This window comes from Dreissena polymorpha, chromosome 14 (assembly GCF_020536995.1).
Source record: "Dreissena polymorpha isolate Duluth1 chromosome 14, UMN_Dpol_1.0, whole genome shotgun sequence".
Taxonomy (NCBI): Eukaryota; Metazoa; Mollusca; class Bivalvia; order Myida; family Dreissenidae; genus Dreissena; species Dreissena polymorpha.
In genome coordinates, this window is record NC_068368.1 from 18,915,824 (window position 1) to 18,933,334 (window position 17,511).

The window sequence follows — 17,511 nt, forward strand, 5'->3', positions numbered from 1 at the left end:
AAACATTGACAATGGGATCAAAACAAACATGACTTATACAAATGGAGATTATTGACTGGTCGATAGCTTTATTAAATTATTTGAAAATTGCATGTAAGCAATTCAACATATATATGCCCAGTGCAGTAAAACCAGCACTAAATGTTGAGCATTAACTGTTATATAGCAGTTTACTATCAATGGAGCCAAGCACGACACCATCAAATACCTTCTTTGATTTGAAGGAAATTAGCTTAGTTTTTTAAATATTTCAAGAAAAATCCCATTTTTACAAATCTATTGTGAAGACCAATGCTCTTGAGTAACACAATGTACAGATATCGATCAAAGTAACACACTGTACAGAGTGCAGATATCGATCAAAGTAACATAATGTACAGAGTGCAGATATCGATCAAAGTAACATAATGTACAGAGTGCAGATATCGATCAAAGTAACATAATGTACAGAGTGCAGATATCGATCAAAGTAACATAATGTACAGAGTGCAGATATCGATCAAAGTAACATAATGTACAGAGTGCAGATATCGATCAAAGTAACACACTGTACAGAGTGCAGATATCGATCAAAGTAACATAATGTACAGAGTACAGATATCGATCAAAGTAACACACTGTACAGAGTGCAGATATCGATCAAAGTAACATAATGTACAGAGTGCAGATATCGATCAAAGTAACATAATGTACAGAGTGCAGATATCGATCAAAGTAACATAATGTACAGAGTGCAGATATCGATCAAAGTAACATAATGTACAGAGTGCAGATATCGATCAAAGTAACATAATGTACAGAGTGCAGATATCGATCAAAGTAACATAATGTACAGAGTGCAGATATCGATCAAAGTAACATAATGTACAGAGTGCAGATATCGATCAAAGTAACACACTGTACAGAGTGCAGATATCGATCAAAGTAACATAATGTACAGAGTGCAGATATCGATCAAAGTAACATAATGTACAGAGTGCAGATATCGATCAAAGTAACATAATGTACAGAGTGCAGATATCGATCAAAGTAACACACTGTACAGAGTGCAGATATCGATCAAAGTAACATAATGTACAGAGTGCAGATATCGATCAAAGTAACACACTTTACAGAGTGCAGATATAGATACAAGAAACAAAATGTACAGAGTGCAGATATAGATTGCCATGGTACAGGGTATGCGTGCAGATCAAAGAAAACAATGATTTTCTCGCTATAAACGATGAGAACCTTCAACATGTATATATACACAAAAAATAAGACTGCGATGTTAGAAATATGAAATGTTGATCTCTGTACCTTTCAAAATTTTGAAGATATTTGTTAATGCGAAAAACTATTTGTAATACAAATAGTCATGTAAATGTTCACCTATAAGTTACATCCTGTTAAATCATATTTATTTTAGCTCGATTTGCTTCGAAAGCATAGGGTATATCGAAACGCTCTCGAGTCCGTTTCTTGGGTAGAACCAGTACTTACTGTCTATGAGGGAGATCAAAAGAACGCTCCCACAGTGGAGATTGAACTACATGTGTATATCCATTTCGCGATTCTGACCAAGTTCCGTATCCACGTTTTCGGATAATAATTATGTACATCGTGTATACATGTGTATTCAATAAAGTATGGCTGATTTTTTTTATGCTGAATGTCTTGTTCACCCATCGACGAGCCTCAAAGAAAAGAAGGTCGTCTTCAAACTACCGAGCGCAATTGTTAAGTCGATCATACAAATAATTGGAACAGAACTTTGCGCTGAAAGACTTCTGAGGAATTTTCTCCTGAAGGTGGGATTTTAGAAAAGTGCGGACAATCGCCATGAGGATGCCGACGAACAGCGTTTGCTGTTTAGCGATCATATTTATTATAAGTAAGTTGAATAAATATGTTATTATTAGAGATTGTATTTTATTATTATTTGTTAACGTGTAAAAAATAAGTTCAGACTCCGTCTCAGTTAAATTGTGAGCTAATGTGTTTTGTTTAGTTGACTGAAACTTACGCTACTTAATTGTACGTAAACAGTTTATTCTTAAGGAGGTAAATACATATCAAACCGATAAAATACAACGAAAATAATTTTAAAAGATACATGTAATAACAATTCTAAATTTTAGACACGGTTCCCACATCATGCATTTCCATGCGCAAGATCTACACGTTTTACTCGAGCCCGCGCACCTGGAACGAGGCGAAGGCCATCTGCACGTGCAAGTTCGGTCACTTGATCAAGGTTCTCGGCCAACGAGAGTTGAGTGAGATTCAGTACCTGGACACCGAGGAGGCGAATGTGTGGAAGGGGCAAATGACCGCCGCGTGAGTATGCTGCCCTCGGACCACTGGAACATTTAAAAATGTGTGACGTCGTTTTCAGGATCATCTTCGAGTTGAAATAATTTGTAAATCTGATTTATTGCTCACATGGATATACAAAAACATATAAACGTCATAAGTATGCAATATTTCAACTGTTTAGAATTTATGTTTTTAAATTTCAATAACACAACAACGTTATGGATTAACATAGCAACACATGAAATAATAATGTGGCACTATACAGGTAATATGCAACAACCGTTCGAATATTTTAGTGAGTTTTAACGTGGTAACTGCCCAAACACATGTAAGTTAACCCCTTAATTTTACAATTTTCTGTCGGCATAGCCTGTCGTCGTCCGGAATCTGGACGGGCCTTCACGACCCGTTCATCGGAGAGTCGCTTCCCGGGCGGAACTGGACCTTCCAGGACTGTCAGGCGGAGAGCCCCGATGCGCCGTTGACCATTTCTGGTAACGCAAACGAGTTCTGCGCAGCATACACTTCCGGTTTTAGCCTCGTTTCGAAAGACTGCAGCGAGACACGACCTTTCATATGTCAGCGCTATAATGGTGAGCGAAGTTTACATTCCATTCGCATAATCCAATTAGCACAAGTCCATATGAAAAGTGTATCTTGACAGCTTTGGAAAAAAAAAACGTTTATACAAACATCGCTGTCCCATATTCAACCAATGAAATACATGTTATAAATATAAGAGTCATGTTCTGAGAAAACTGGGCATAATGCATGTGCGTAAAGTGTCGTCCCAGAGTAGCCTGTACAGTCTGCACAGGCTAATTAGTGACGACACTTTACGCCTTAATAGGAATTTTGCTACAAAGAGACTTCATTTAAACGAAAAATGTCATAAAAGCGAAAAGTGTCGTAGGAGTAAGCTTTAGTGTATGCCTAAGACGCATTCTGCATGGACTGAACTTGGGTTCTAGTCATTCTCAGGATTTCAGAATTCACAATTTCGAAACGATGATACAAATATGGAATCACTGCAGTCTTACATACACTAAGAAACTGGCAGATTTCTCACAAAAGTACATCTACGGGTGTGATATTCTCTAACCATGACCTTACCAGGAGACTGCTGGTTCGAGCCTTTTGCAGAGGAACAGTCCGCTCCCGGTCTGAATCCGGATGTGAACCCTCTCGTTCCAAACTTGAGCGCTGCAGAGTGTGCCATGAAATGTCGAGACGCGGTGAGTGTATCCATTGGTCATTTAACCATCGTCGGCTATGCAGTTAGTTTTGTGGATCATTTTGGGCTATCTAACTACGAGACCTGCTGAGTGGATCCATTGTGCATGAAATCACCTTCGTCTGTCTATTGTGATCGTACTTTGCATGCGCCGGTACTAGTATAGGATTGCTTTAAGTGAAAAGAAAACTTTTAAAATACAAAAGATAATATTCTACGCATATAACGAATCATTTGATTGCATTTTAAAGCAATATGACCATGAGTTTAAGATGTTCTCTTCTTTCAAAAATAAAATGAAATAAATCATGATCTACGCATGAAGTTTGGAAAAAAATCGCGCAGACGTTATCAAAACTGAGGTATACACTATACAGGTCCATACGCCATACCTTGGCGAGTGTTGGGGTTTCTACTATACCACCACGAGCGCACCGTGCGACCTGGTCTACCGTAACGCCACCGACGTCTCCTCGACGTACGTCAAGCAGGCCAACCGCGTCAGTACCAGTGATGACCCTGATAGAATCTTCTATGTGCGAAGGTGCTTTGAAGGTAAAGAAAGTGTACATTGTGAGCCATTTTGTCAAGCACATTCACATTGTGAGCCATTTTGTCAAGAACATTCAGGAAAACATAAGACTATTCTTTGACTATTTCGTATTTTAGTTGTACGTTTACATGTTTTAAACATGTACATATTGCCGATAGTTTAAATGATTGATATATTCCGGATCCTTTAGAAAGCATAAATCGTTTATTTCCTTTCGACGATTTGATCTGAAATGTTGAGGTCAGTACAACTTAGGATTTTTTTAAAGGATCTATGTAAATCCTAACACGGGCCTGATGTACCAATGGTTGTCCCGGCACTTCGCGGTGCGAATACTCTCACACGGTCATATTGAATGTTCAGTTCACCTATTTGATATAAGGTTTGGCAGAGAACATCGATTTGTTATTCATCATGTTTAGTACAAAAATATCCCCCCCCCCCCCGGTCGCATACATCGGTCTTTCTCAGTACAATTAAATTATGATTAAATGTACATCTTCGATCAGTGCGTGTCTTGGTTCATGTGGTTGGTTTGCTTCTGCGACTCGCATGCTTTATGTTCACAAATCGTAAATGCTTCCGTGCATTTCAGCGCCATTTCTTACATGTTAGGTACGTTACAAACTTTAAAAGAACAAAAATTTGAATTAATAATTACGTCATGAAAACGGTCTTTCTATCGTAGGTGAGACGGGTACCGGCAGTTTCTCGGATATCGTGAACGTGGCCAGCGCCCCGGACAGCACGTGCGACACGGACACCTTCCCAGGGGAAGCGGCAGGTGAGTTCGCTGCCCCCCCCCCCCCCCCGCCCGTCCTCTAATAACCACGACAATCACCTGACAAGTTTGTTCATTTGAGCCTCGTTCTGGTAAATTCGTGTGAAGAAATTATACAAGTTTGACAAGTAATAAACCAATAGCGCCATATTGTTACCTGCCCACAGAAATTTAAATATTGGTAGTTGACGTCAGATTATGTTTTCATCAGTATTCCAGTCATACAACGGCGGTCAATCAACACACTCACTATTTTCCTCTTGTTGTTTTCGCCTGACCAGTTCTAAATAAACATTCCACAAATGACACGTGCTCTGCACGAATAAGAGTAAGGAGGTGAATGGTCGTAGGTATGTGCCGGGTCGTTATTCGAACCCGCGATGCTCAAGCTTGCGATCTGCAAATTGTGCTAGCCTGTATTCGAGCTTCCCTCTGTGGACAATACAAGAACAACGAATATAAAGGATTTATCTAAATAATTGGACCTGCTATTAATTTATAAATATTCTTGCAGCTCCGCATTGCGCAGTTCATACGTCCCACTTTTTCACCAGCGTCTGTCGTGAAATATATTAAAGACGGTTATGCTGATTATCGTATCCTTAACGATTTACGAATTGCAAGTTCGAGAAATTAAGATTCTCATAGCGTAAACAAGATTCGTGAAGCTATAAATAATCATTGCCGGGTATATTATCCACCCCTTCCAATTTATTTAACCACTTGATACACGTCCTGTCACGTGACGCTGTATATCCGGTCTCCACAGCGGGCCAGGTGTGTTTCTGTGCCACGAAGGAGCATCCTCCGATCCCGCCCGCGATATCAGTTGCCGATGCAGCCGCGCAGTACGAGCGGGAGCTCTCCATCGACAAGGGGAACACCAGCTCCAGCCTGCGAGCCTTGACTAGCGCCGAAGACAACAGGCCCAGCGCCATAGGAGTCGGGTAAGTGTAGAGGTTAAAAATGATGCACAATCATTTATGTTCATCCGCATGCAATTCCTTTTTTATTTTATTTTTCTTGGACACGTAAATTGCTGGACTAAATTAAAGAAAGATATGAATTTATGTCGGTCATTCATCCGATGTGTTTGTGTTTAATTCGTGGTTCGGACAAACCAAGAACTCAGCTAAAAGTAGTCCCACAAATGGTTATCAGTGTAGAGTTGTGCGGGGTGATGTTTGTGTCTTTGAATGAGTGAATGTATTCGATAAAAAATATTATTTATAATATCTACGGATCACTCTACTACAAACAATCTTAGGAGTTCGAGTAACATAAGAAATGCACATGTGAACTGCTAAATTTGTGACGACATTTGTGACGACACTCTCCCCTTGAATAAAGCAATATTTAACAATTATGATATAGAAACTTAAAATTGACAATATATCGTAAGAACACATGTTCTGACCAAGTTTCATGAAGATTAGACAATAAAAGTGACTTTAATGAGTGTTAACAAGTTTTTACTACAGCCATATAAGGAAACATGCCCAAGCCCCCTGGCGGCTATGCTTTTCAACCAAACAAAACGATATTCGTCAAATATATTATCGTGACAAATCTTCGGACCAAGTTTCATGAATATGGGATAATAAATGTAGCCATATAATGCAAAATGCCCCGCCCCCTGGTGGCCATGTTTTTCAACAGACCATAATCATTTTGGAACTCAATAAAGATGTCTTTGGGACGTATGTTCTTACCAAGTTTCATGAAAATCGGAAAATACATTTGGCTTCTATGGTGTTCACATGGTTTTACTACAGCCATATAAGGAAAAACGCCCCGCCAAATGGCGGCCATTTTTTTCAACCAACTAAAACCATTTTCGAACTCATTCAAGATATCACTGGGAAATGCCTTATGACACAATTTCATGAAGATCGGACAATAAATGTGGCTTCAAGAGTTTTAACAACGTTTTACTAGAGCCATATATAGTTATAAAAGGAAAAATGCCCCGCCCCTGATGGCCATGTTTTTCAACCAAATGGAACCATTATCGAACTCGTGCAAGATATCGTTGGATATTTATTACAACGTGTTTAACGAGATACAGGTACTCAGAGTGAAAAATAATAAGACAACGAGAAGTTTAAAACACTTGCATGTATACACACATACACTCACACGTATTCAAACACACAAAACACACGCGCGCACTCAACCACAGACACACGCGAATCCGCGCACACATGCATACGCACACACACACACGCACTCGCGCACACACCCGCACACCCGCGTTTTTTTACACAACTAGCACACACACACATACACATACGCGCGCGCTCGCTCGCGCTCACACACAAGTGTGCACACACGCATACAAACACACAAAACACACGCGCGCACTCAACCGCAGACACACGCGCATCCGCACGCCCGCACACACGGGTCTTTTTTTTCTTTTTACAAAACCAACACACGCACACATACACGCACGCTTGCACCCACGCGTCTTTTTTTCTTTTTACACAACCTAACACACGCACAAATACACATACGCGTGCGCTCTCGCGCGCACACGCGCACACACGCATGTTTGCACGCACACACGCATGTGTACACGCACACACACGCACTTGCGCACACACCCGCACATCCGCGTTTTTTTACACATCTAGCAAACACACACAAACACATACGCGCGCACAAACACAAGTACGCACACACACGCATACGTGCACACACACACGCGCGCTCGCACACGGGCTCACGCACACACAACTGTACACAAACAAGCACACACGCGCGCACACATTCACACACACACGCATACACCCACACACAAACCCGTGCGCACACTCATTTAACGTGCACGCACAACACACGCGCATAAAACGCGCGCGCACACACCCGCACACACAGGGGTTTTTCTGTCTATTTTGGGAAAAGGAGTCTGACCAAAGTTGGATTTTTTATCGACAAAATTGTTCATTTTGGGAGTTTTTGCTTCGATGAAACGGCTTATTTTGGGAAAACATTGTGAATTTATCATGCTTAAATAAGTCAGTGGTTTAACAAATAAATTTGTTTTTATTTATTATTTTGTCTTCTTTATATAAACACTTGTCATGTAATATTGGGTATGTTCAACGTTTATTCAAGTACTGCAATTTTGTTTTTCAGTTACAGTTTCACTCTGAGATAAAAACTGTACAGTCAAAAACTTATAGCAGATACTTTTGACCAAAACAAACACTGGTTAGTCACACAAGTTACAGCATAATTTTTCTCTGCTTTCTGTTATTGAAAGCATCACACAGCTCCTCAAATGTCTTGTAATTCAGGTCTAGACCTTCAATTCAGGCAAGCATCAGATGAGTAAGTTTGGTTTGTGTGAATGTGCTGCGTAATGGGGAGCACAGCAGGTTCATGATGCTGAATCGTCGCTCAACCACAGCGGTGCTTGTTGGTACACGTCAGCTGGACATTAATAATCTAATCTTTCTTAAATTGGGATTTTTTTTTTATAATTTCGGTTTGGGATCGGGTCCGTTTGATTTGGGAACACCTCCGTTTTCCGGAGGCGCAGACAGTGCTGAAAAACCCCTGACACACAAACACACACGCACCGAACCACCCTCCACACACAATCAAGTAGTTCTTATATTATTATTATTATTATAAGTTACCATACAATCTAGCGTGTTATATATGTACTTTTTGCTTCTCAGATCACTATTCTTCAATTAGTTTGTGTATTTTCCAGTGAACGGAAGTACGCTTTTTTGTGTCTCTATTGGGTACTTGTCGTTTATTGTATTTTTTTCTCATTATTGTTATTTTTTTCATTTCTTCTTTTTCTATGGAATATTCATCTGTTTGTATCCATAATTTTTGTTTTCTATTTTTGTTTGCATATGTAGACATCTTATGTCTTATAATATAATCTTACTGGACGTGTTCTAAAATAGAAACTTACTGGACAAACACACACAAATTATCATTTATATTAGCCATCACTTTTTTAAATGATAAAATTATGTACTCTAAATGTAAAAGGGCTAAACAATATAAGACAAACACATAAACAATTTAAAATGGTTAGACGAAAAAAAAAGTATATGCCTATTACAGGAAAGTCCCTTAACACATACTTTAGCACAAACCTTAAAAGATGAATGGGACGGAGACATCTATCTCAGTGGACAACATACTAATAAACAAGGCATTGCCTTTCTGATAAAAAAATATAGGGATCACAGTCGATAACTTTAATGAAATAATAATTGACAGACAAGCAAGAATAGATATCAAAATAAACGAAACACAATTAACATTAATCAACATTTACGGCCCTAACATAGATGATCCGACTTTTTACGAAACATTATAATCCTTTATAATTAATAATCAAGAAAAAAACATTAAAGTGGGTGGTGATTTCAATATTGTTCTTAACCCATTTTTAGATAAAAGAAAGGGAAACCTTTGTACTCATCCTAAAAATAGAAACATTTTAAATAACATACAAAAACAAAATACATACAAAAACTACAATATGATAGACATATGGTGCACAGTTAATCCCAACGAAAGCAAATACACCTGGCACTCAAACACAAAACCAACAATATTTTGTAGATTATACTATTTTTTAATATCTGAGTCACTTTGAATCATTATTGAAACATGTAACATAAAACCAGGATTTATGACTGACCACTCTCTAGTTGAACTTAAACTGCACAAAATACAACCTGAAAGAGGCCCAGGATACTTTAAAATTAATAACAGCATCTTATTAGATACAGAATATCAAACAAAAATAAAACAAGAAATACAGTTCAAAATAATAAAGATGCGAACCCAAACACCTTATGGAAAGTTATTAAAGGAAATATACGTAACACAACAATTAGATACACATCATTAAAAAAAGCACACACACTTGAAACTGAAACCATTAAAATCATTGAAACACTTGAAAACAATTGCATGAGACAAACACAAACGACACCAAAGACATTGTAAATTAAATAACATAAAAAAAACAAGTATTAGAAGAAAATTATCATACACGTCTCAATGGAACACTACTACGAGCACGTGCACAGCATGTTGAACATTATGAAAACAAGAGGGCCTGAAAGGCCCAAAGTCGCTCACCTGAGATAACAAGATATTATTGGGACAAATCTTCTGACCAAGTTTCACGAAGATCGGAAAATAAATGTGGCCTCTAGAGTGTTAACAAGGTTTAACTATAGCCATATAAGGAAAAATGTCCCTACCCCCTGGCAGCCATGTTTTTCAACCAACCGGCATCATATTTGAACTTGTCCAAGGTATTATCCGGATGAATCTTCTGACCAAGTTTCATGAAGATCGGACAGTAAATGTGGCCTCTAGAGTGTTAACAAGATTTTACTATAGCCATATAGGGAAAAATACCCCGCCCCTTGGAAGCAATTTTTTTTCAAGCAAACATTATTATTTTCGAACTCATCCATGATATCATTGAGACCAATGTTCTGACCAAATTTCATGAACATTGGACAATAAATGTGGCCTCTAGAGTGTTAACAAGGTTTTACTATAGCCATATATAGCCATTTAAGGGAAAATGCCCCGCCCCTGGTGGCCATGTTTTAAGCAACCAAAACCATTTTCGGACTCATCCATGATATCATTGGGACAAATCTTCTGACCAAGTTTCATGATGATCGGAAAATAAATGTGACCTCTAGAGTGGTAACAAGGTTTTACTATAGCCATATAAGGAAAATAGCCCCGCCCCCGTGGTGGCCATGTTTTTCAACCAACCGGCATCATTTTTAACTCCTCCAATATATTATTGGGATGAATCTTCTGACCGAGTTTCATGAAGATCGGACTATAAATGTGGCCTCTAGAGTGTTAACAAGATTTTACTATAGCCTTATATAGTCATATAAAGAAAAATGCCCCGCCCCTTGGCGGCCATGTTTTTCAAGCAAACGTAACCATTTTCGAACTCATTCAAGATATCATTAAGACAAAAATATTCTGACCATATTTCATCAAGATTGGACAATAAATGTGGCCTCTAGAGTGTTAACAAGGTTTTACTCTATATAGCCATATAAGGAAAAATGCCCCGCCCCCTGGCGGCCATGTTTTTAAACCAACCGGCATCATTTTCGAACTCGTCCAAGATATCATTGGGATAATTCTTCTGACCAAGTTTCGTGAAGATTGGAAATAAATGTGGCCTCTAGAGTGTTAACAAGATTTTACTATAGCCATATATAGCCATATAAGGAAAACTGCCCCGCCCTTTGGCAGCCATGTTTTTCAAGCAAAGGTTACCATTTTTGAACTCATTAAAACTGTCTCTCTTAAATATCAGTTTCGGTGTAAATACTTTTAAAATACCAGAAAGTATTAACACTGTTAACCACATTATCATATTCATGAAATATTTTATATTTAGTATCAAATACAAAAACAAATACCTACTTTCAACTGTTTTATAAACTATTTAAAACTTAAGATCCAAATTGAAAAACAAATTGCCCTTAACAATGATTAACTTCATATATTTGAACTAAAATGGCTACACATTAAACTTTTATAACAAGTCCAGAATGCTTTCTACCAACTTTAATGCAACTCATTCATATTCATAACTATTCTGTAGATTTTTTTTTTGGAAAAAAAACTATATATTAGCATATCTTGTATAACATGTTTGAACATTATTGCTGCTACATGATATAACTTTTTTGTGCGATCTTATGCATGTATGCAAAGTATGTCTTATATTGAATAAAAAAGAGGAAAAAAAGATATCATTGGAACAAATATTCTGACCAAGTTTCATGATGATCAGACAATAAATGTGGCCTCTAGAGTGTTAACAAAGTCTTACTAAATCCATATAAGGAAAAATGCCCCGCCCTCTTGGGGCCATGTTTTTTAACCAACCGGAATAATCTTCAAACACGTCAAACTCTCCTGAGGATCGGACGATAAATGTGGCTTCAAGAGTGTTAACAAGGTTTTACAATAGCCATATATAGCCATTTAAGGAAAAATGCCCCGCTCCTGGCGGCCCTGTTTTTTAACCAACTGGAATCATTTTCGAACTCGTCCATAATAGCATTCGGACAAATCTTCTGACCAAGTTTCGTTATGATCGGACAATAAATGTGGCTTCAAGACTGTTTGTAAGGTTTTACAATAACCATAAGAGGAAAAATGCCCGCTCCCTGGCGGCCATGTTTTTCAACCAACTGGAACTATTTTCAAACTCGTCCAAGATATAATTGGGAAAATCTTCTGACCAAGTTTTCAGGATGATCCGACAATAAATGTGATCTCTATATTGTAAACATGGTTTTACTATAGCTATATAAGGAAAAATGCCTCTTGGGCCATGTTTTTTAACCAACCAGAATCATGCTCTAACTCGGCCAAGATATCATTGGGACGAATCTTCTGACTAAGTTTCATGAAGATCTGACAATAAATGTGGCCTCTAGGGTGTTAACAAGGTTTTACTATACCCATATTAGGAAAAATGCACCGCCCCTGGCGGCCATGTTTTTCAATCAACAGCAACCATTTTCAAACTCGTCCAAGATATTGTTAAGACGAATCTTTGACCAAATTTTATGCAGATTGGACAATAACTGGCCTCTATAGTGTTAACAAAGCACATGTTGACGCCGCACATCCGACGAAGCAAGACGGACAAAAGCGATCACAAAAGCTCAGGTGAGCTTAAAAGAGGAAATTGCTTAAGCAATTTGTATTTGGACAATTAAAGCTTGTATATTACAATATTATCTTGAACGGTGTGTTACACTTTTCTACTGAATTGCGGTTTGCAATATTTAAATAACTAGAATATTGAAATGATCTTTGGATAGTGTATCCCAATACGCTATAAGATTCGGTCAAGAATATACTATTGCATGATGTAATGAAATATTATATTGAATAGCATATTACAATTTTCTTTAGTACGATGTATATCAATGTTATATTGGATGCCGTGTTGAAATATTCTACAGGATTATGTTTTGCTATGTTCTAGTATGACGCAATATTCTATTGGATGTTGTATTAATTATTCTATTGAATAGTGCATTTCAATTTTATATAGTATGAAGTAAAACAGTATCCTGTTGAATGTCGAATAACAATACAGTATATTGGATCGTTTATTCCTGTAGTCTATTAAATGGCGGATTGCAAAAATATATTGGATCACGTATTACTACAATGTAGTCAATGGTGCATTGCAATAATAAGATGGATTGTGTATTACATGATTACGTTGACTGATGCATGGCAAGAATATATATGATTGTCGATTGCAGTGTTCTATTGCATGTTGTTCTAAAGTATTTATTGTATGGGGGATCTGCATTTTGTTTTAAATAGTGTATTACATCATATAGAAAAGTTTTTTCAGTATTAGATGGGGTATTTCAGTTTTTTATTGTATGGAGTATCTTATTCGAACCTTTTTAACAATATGCTATATAATGGTGTATAGCAATATTCTATTAGATGTATCGATATGTATGGTGTATGGCAACAGTATATGGATGATAATTTGCAATGTTCAAATGGATGATGTATCGCAATGTTCTATTGAGTTATGTATTGGAATGTTCAATTGGATGATAAGCTGCAATGTTCAATTTCATGATGTATTGCAATTTTCAATTGGATGATTTACACTGCAATTCCGTTATATCGCGGTTCGCGGGGTCGAACGATCGCGATATATTCGGGGCGCGATATAACTTGTCAGGTCATTCAAACATGTATAAAAATAAACACTTCTCGTGTATTTCCTGTAAATTATCTGAACGATTTAGATTAAACCCATGCAAAAATAGATCTCATGTACAATACAAAATCATTCTTCCTCGTGGAAAGCATGGTCTTTAATATTTAAATTCTAAATAAAAGGTTCTCAGTGTATGGGAGACAACTCACTCTACGTTCTTTAATTTTTTCTTCTTAATTAAAAACATGTCTTTTACGCTGTATCTAACGCGTAAATGTTGAGGACATAGGTATGTATTGATCTGTGAAAATGTTTAAACTGTGCGTATTCGGTACCCTGAGCGCTGATCAATTACCAAGAAGAAACAAGGCTATTGTCAAGCAATATGGTCCCCTACCGGCTCCACCATTGTCAGAAATTCCACCATTTTCAGTTTTTTTGGTTGCCAAAGCAACCACAATTTTTGACGTAGGAACAAAATGAAATGACGTGCAGTATGTCCATATTGCCATCTATCCATGTTGCAAATTTCATGAAAAAATATTAAAAACTTAAAAAGTTATCGCAGGATCCAGAAAAGTGTGACAGACAGACTCACAGACAGACGCACAGAGCGCAAACCATAAGTCCCCTCCGGTTTCACCGGTAGGGGACAATAAATTAACAGCTTTCATCATGTCAGTTCAACGCAAATTCAAATAACTCAGATCCTGAAATGTTTTATTTCTACATTCACTTGACTGTTGTTCTTGTTGTCATGGTCACTGCAGGGCGTCGCTGGGTGCAGGTCTGCTGGCGTTTGTGTTCGGCGGTCTGTTTCTGCTGGACCTGCCTGTGCTCATCAGCACCTTCAAACAGGCCCTGCAGTCCTTCTGTGGGGAGCCTCCATCCAACACAGGGACCGAGTCAGACTGTTAGGATATCGAGGTAAGCTCACCAGTACGTTCAGACCAGACAGGCCCTGCAGTCCTTCTGTGGGCAGACTCAATCCAACACAGGGACCGAGTCACACTGTTATGATATCGAGGTAAGCTCGTCAGTACTTTCAGGCAGGCCCTGCAGTCCTTCTGTGGGGAGACTCGATCCAACACAGGGACCGAGTCACACTGTTAGTATATCAAGGTATGCTCATCAGTAGGTTCAGACAGGTTCTGCAGTCCTTCTGTGGGGAGACACCATCCAACACAGGGACCGAGTCACACTGTTAGTATATCAAGGTAAGCTCGTCAGTACGTTCAGGCAGGCCATGCAGTCCTTTTGAGGGGAGATCCATCCAACACAGGGACCGAGTCACACTGTTAGGATATCGAGGTACGCTCATCAATACCTTTAAACAGGCCCTGCAGTCCTGTGGGGAGACTCCATCCAACACAGGGACCGAGTCACACTGTAAGTATATCAAGGTATGCTCATCAGTAGGTTCAGACAGGTTCTGCAGTCCTTCTGTGGGAAGACTCCATCCAACGCAGGGACCGGGTCACACTATTAGTTTATCAAGGTATTCTCATCCGTAGGTTCAGACAGGTCCTGCATTCCTTCTGTGGGGAGACACCATCCAACACAGGGACCGGGTCACACTGTTAGGATATCGAGGTTAGCTCAACAGTACGTTCAGACAGGCCCTGCAGTCCTTCTGTGGAGAGAATCCATCCAACACAGGAACCGAGTTACACTGTGAGGATATCAAGGTATGCTCATCAGTAGGTTCTGACAGGTCCTGCAGTCCTTCTGTGGGGAGACTCCATCCAAAACATGGACCGAGTCACACTGTTAGGATATTGAGGTAAGCTCATCAATACTTTTAAACAGGCCCTGCAGTCCTTCTGTGGGGGACTCCATCCAAAACATGGACCGAGTCACACTGTTAGGATATTGAGGTAAGCTCATCAATACTTTTAAACAGGCCCTGCAGTCCTTCTGTGGGGGACTCCATCCAAAACATGGACCGAGTCACACTGTTAGGATATTGAGGTAAGCTCATCAATACCTTTAAACAGGCCCTGCAGTCCTTCTGTGAGGAGACACAATCCAACACAGGGACCGAGTCACACTGTTAGGATATCAAGGTATGCTCATCAGTAGGTTCAGACAGGTCCTGCAGTCCTTCTGTGGGGAGACCCCATCCAACACATTGACCGAGTCACACTGTTAGGATATCGAGGTAAGCTCATCAATGCCTTTAAACAGGCCTCGCAGTCCTTCTGTGGGGAGACTTCATCCAACAAAGGGACCGAGTCACACTGTTAGGATATCAAGGTATGCTCATCAGTAGGTTCAGACAGGTCCTGCAGTCCTTCTGTGGGGAGACTCCATCCAACATATGGACCGAGTCACACTGTTAGGATATCCAGGTTAGCTCATCAATACCTTTAAACAGGCCCTGTAGTCCTTCTGTGGGGAGACTCCATCCAACACAGGGACCGAGTCAAACTGTTATGATATCAAGGTAAGCTCATCAATACCTTTAAACAGGCCCCGCAGTCCTTCTGTGGGGGACTCCATCCAACACAGGGACCGAGTCACACTGTTAGTATATCAAGGTAAGCTCTTCAGTAGGTTCAGACAGGCCCTGCAGTCCTTCTGTGGGAAGACTCCATCCAACATATGGACCGAGTCACTGTTAGGATATCGTGGCAAGCTCATCAATACCTTTAAACAGGCCCTGCAGTCCTTCTGTGGAGAGACTGCTTCCAACACAGGGCCGAGTCACACTGTTAAGATATCGAGGTAAGCTCATCAATACCTTCAAACAGGCCCTGCAGTCCTCCTGTGGGGAGACTCCATCAAACACAGGGACCGAGTCACTCTGTTAGGATATCGAGGTAAGCTCATCAGTACGTTCAGACAGGCCCTGCAGTCCTTCTGTGGGGAGACTCCATCCAACACAGGGACCCAGTCACACTGTTAGGATAACGAGGTAGTAGTCATAGTGCCCTATACTTTTATAAATCTCTGCTATGGCCCCTTATTTTTCCTGTTATAAAAAACACCACTCTTGTTTTATTTGATCTTAATTGTTTGTTTGTTGTTGATTTTTTTTTCATTTTTAACAGTAATTAAACAGTATTTTCGTAGTTATTTAATAGTATTTCATACATATCCCAGTGATCTGTAAACCTACAAGCTAGGTCTATCAATCTTACTGCACAAACTCCTGCGCCTGTACCTGACCAATGCCCTCATATCTAAACACCTATTCATTTATTTCCTATGTTTCCCCTTTCTTCCCCCCCCCCTCCTCCTTTACTCTCATGTTTTATAGAAACTCATGTTTTTAGTCAATTCACCTTTTCTAATATTATCTGTAATTGAACTTAACGTCTAACGAGCTATTTGGTTGAAAAATACTAAAAACAAAATGTGACATCATACACTAATGTAATTTGCAACTGTAATAGATAAATAACAACACATTTGCATATCAAACTAAAGACAACATATACAGGGCTGTTTTTGCCACTACCATAGTGTACATGCATGATTAAGTCAGCACAATTGTAAAATATCCGTTACACAATGTTCACATTAGAGATCGTGCCCAGTTCATGACCATGTGCACATTGGAGATCGTGCCCAGTTCACGACCAAACTCTGTGGCACATATTTTTATATCCTAGCCACAGGTTGGCCCCAAGGAAGAACAGAAGGACAGGCAGTCATGGTGTCAGTCAAAGTCACTGATGCGATATTGCAGCAGAATCAAGTTCTCCTGAAAAAGAACAACTTACATACTACAGAAAAACGACAAAACAAAGGAAGAAGCTTCCTGTTATAATTAACTTTTTGTGTGGAACAATACAATAATATTAATGTTTATTTTATGTTATTTTAGAATTAATGTTGAAAACATTCTTAAATATACATTTGTGTTTTGCGTTTCTACTTTGAGATAAAAATGA

At 39.1% G+C, this 17,511-nt stretch overlaps 2 protein-coding genes across 3 annotated transcripts in view; one reads left to right on the forward strand and one right to left on the reverse strand.

Annotated features, from left to right (window-relative positions):
* The first annotated feature begins 1,750 nt into the window (after positions 1–1,750).
* LOC127856880 (uncharacterized) lies at positions 1,751–17,469 on the forward strand. Its single transcript, XM_052393058.1, has 9 exons — positions 1,751–1,876; positions 2,124–2,322; positions 2,671–2,894; positions 3,418–3,536; positions 3,913–4,090; positions 4,777–4,872; positions 5,639–5,816; positions 14,383–14,539; positions 17,230–17,469. Exons 1-8 carry the CDS (start codon positions 1,825–1,827, stop codon positions 14,528–14,530), a joined length of 1,194 nt encoding a protein of 397 aa, XP_052249018.1. The 5' UTR covers positions 1,751–1,824; the 3' UTR covers positions 14,531–14,539; positions 17,230–17,469.
* The window catches only part of LOC127856863 (uncharacterized), a 54,704-nt gene continuing 54,166 nt past the window's right edge, over positions 16,974–17,511 (reverse strand). For both annotated transcript variants that reach the window (XM_052393022.1, XM_052393023.1), the window contains exon 13: positions 16,974–17,321. In XM_052393022.1, coding sequence (XP_052248982.1) covers positions 17,277–17,321 — 45 coding nt within the window. In that variant the 3' untranslated portion in view covers positions 16,974–17,276. The remainder of the gene's footprint in view (positions 17,322–17,511) is intronic.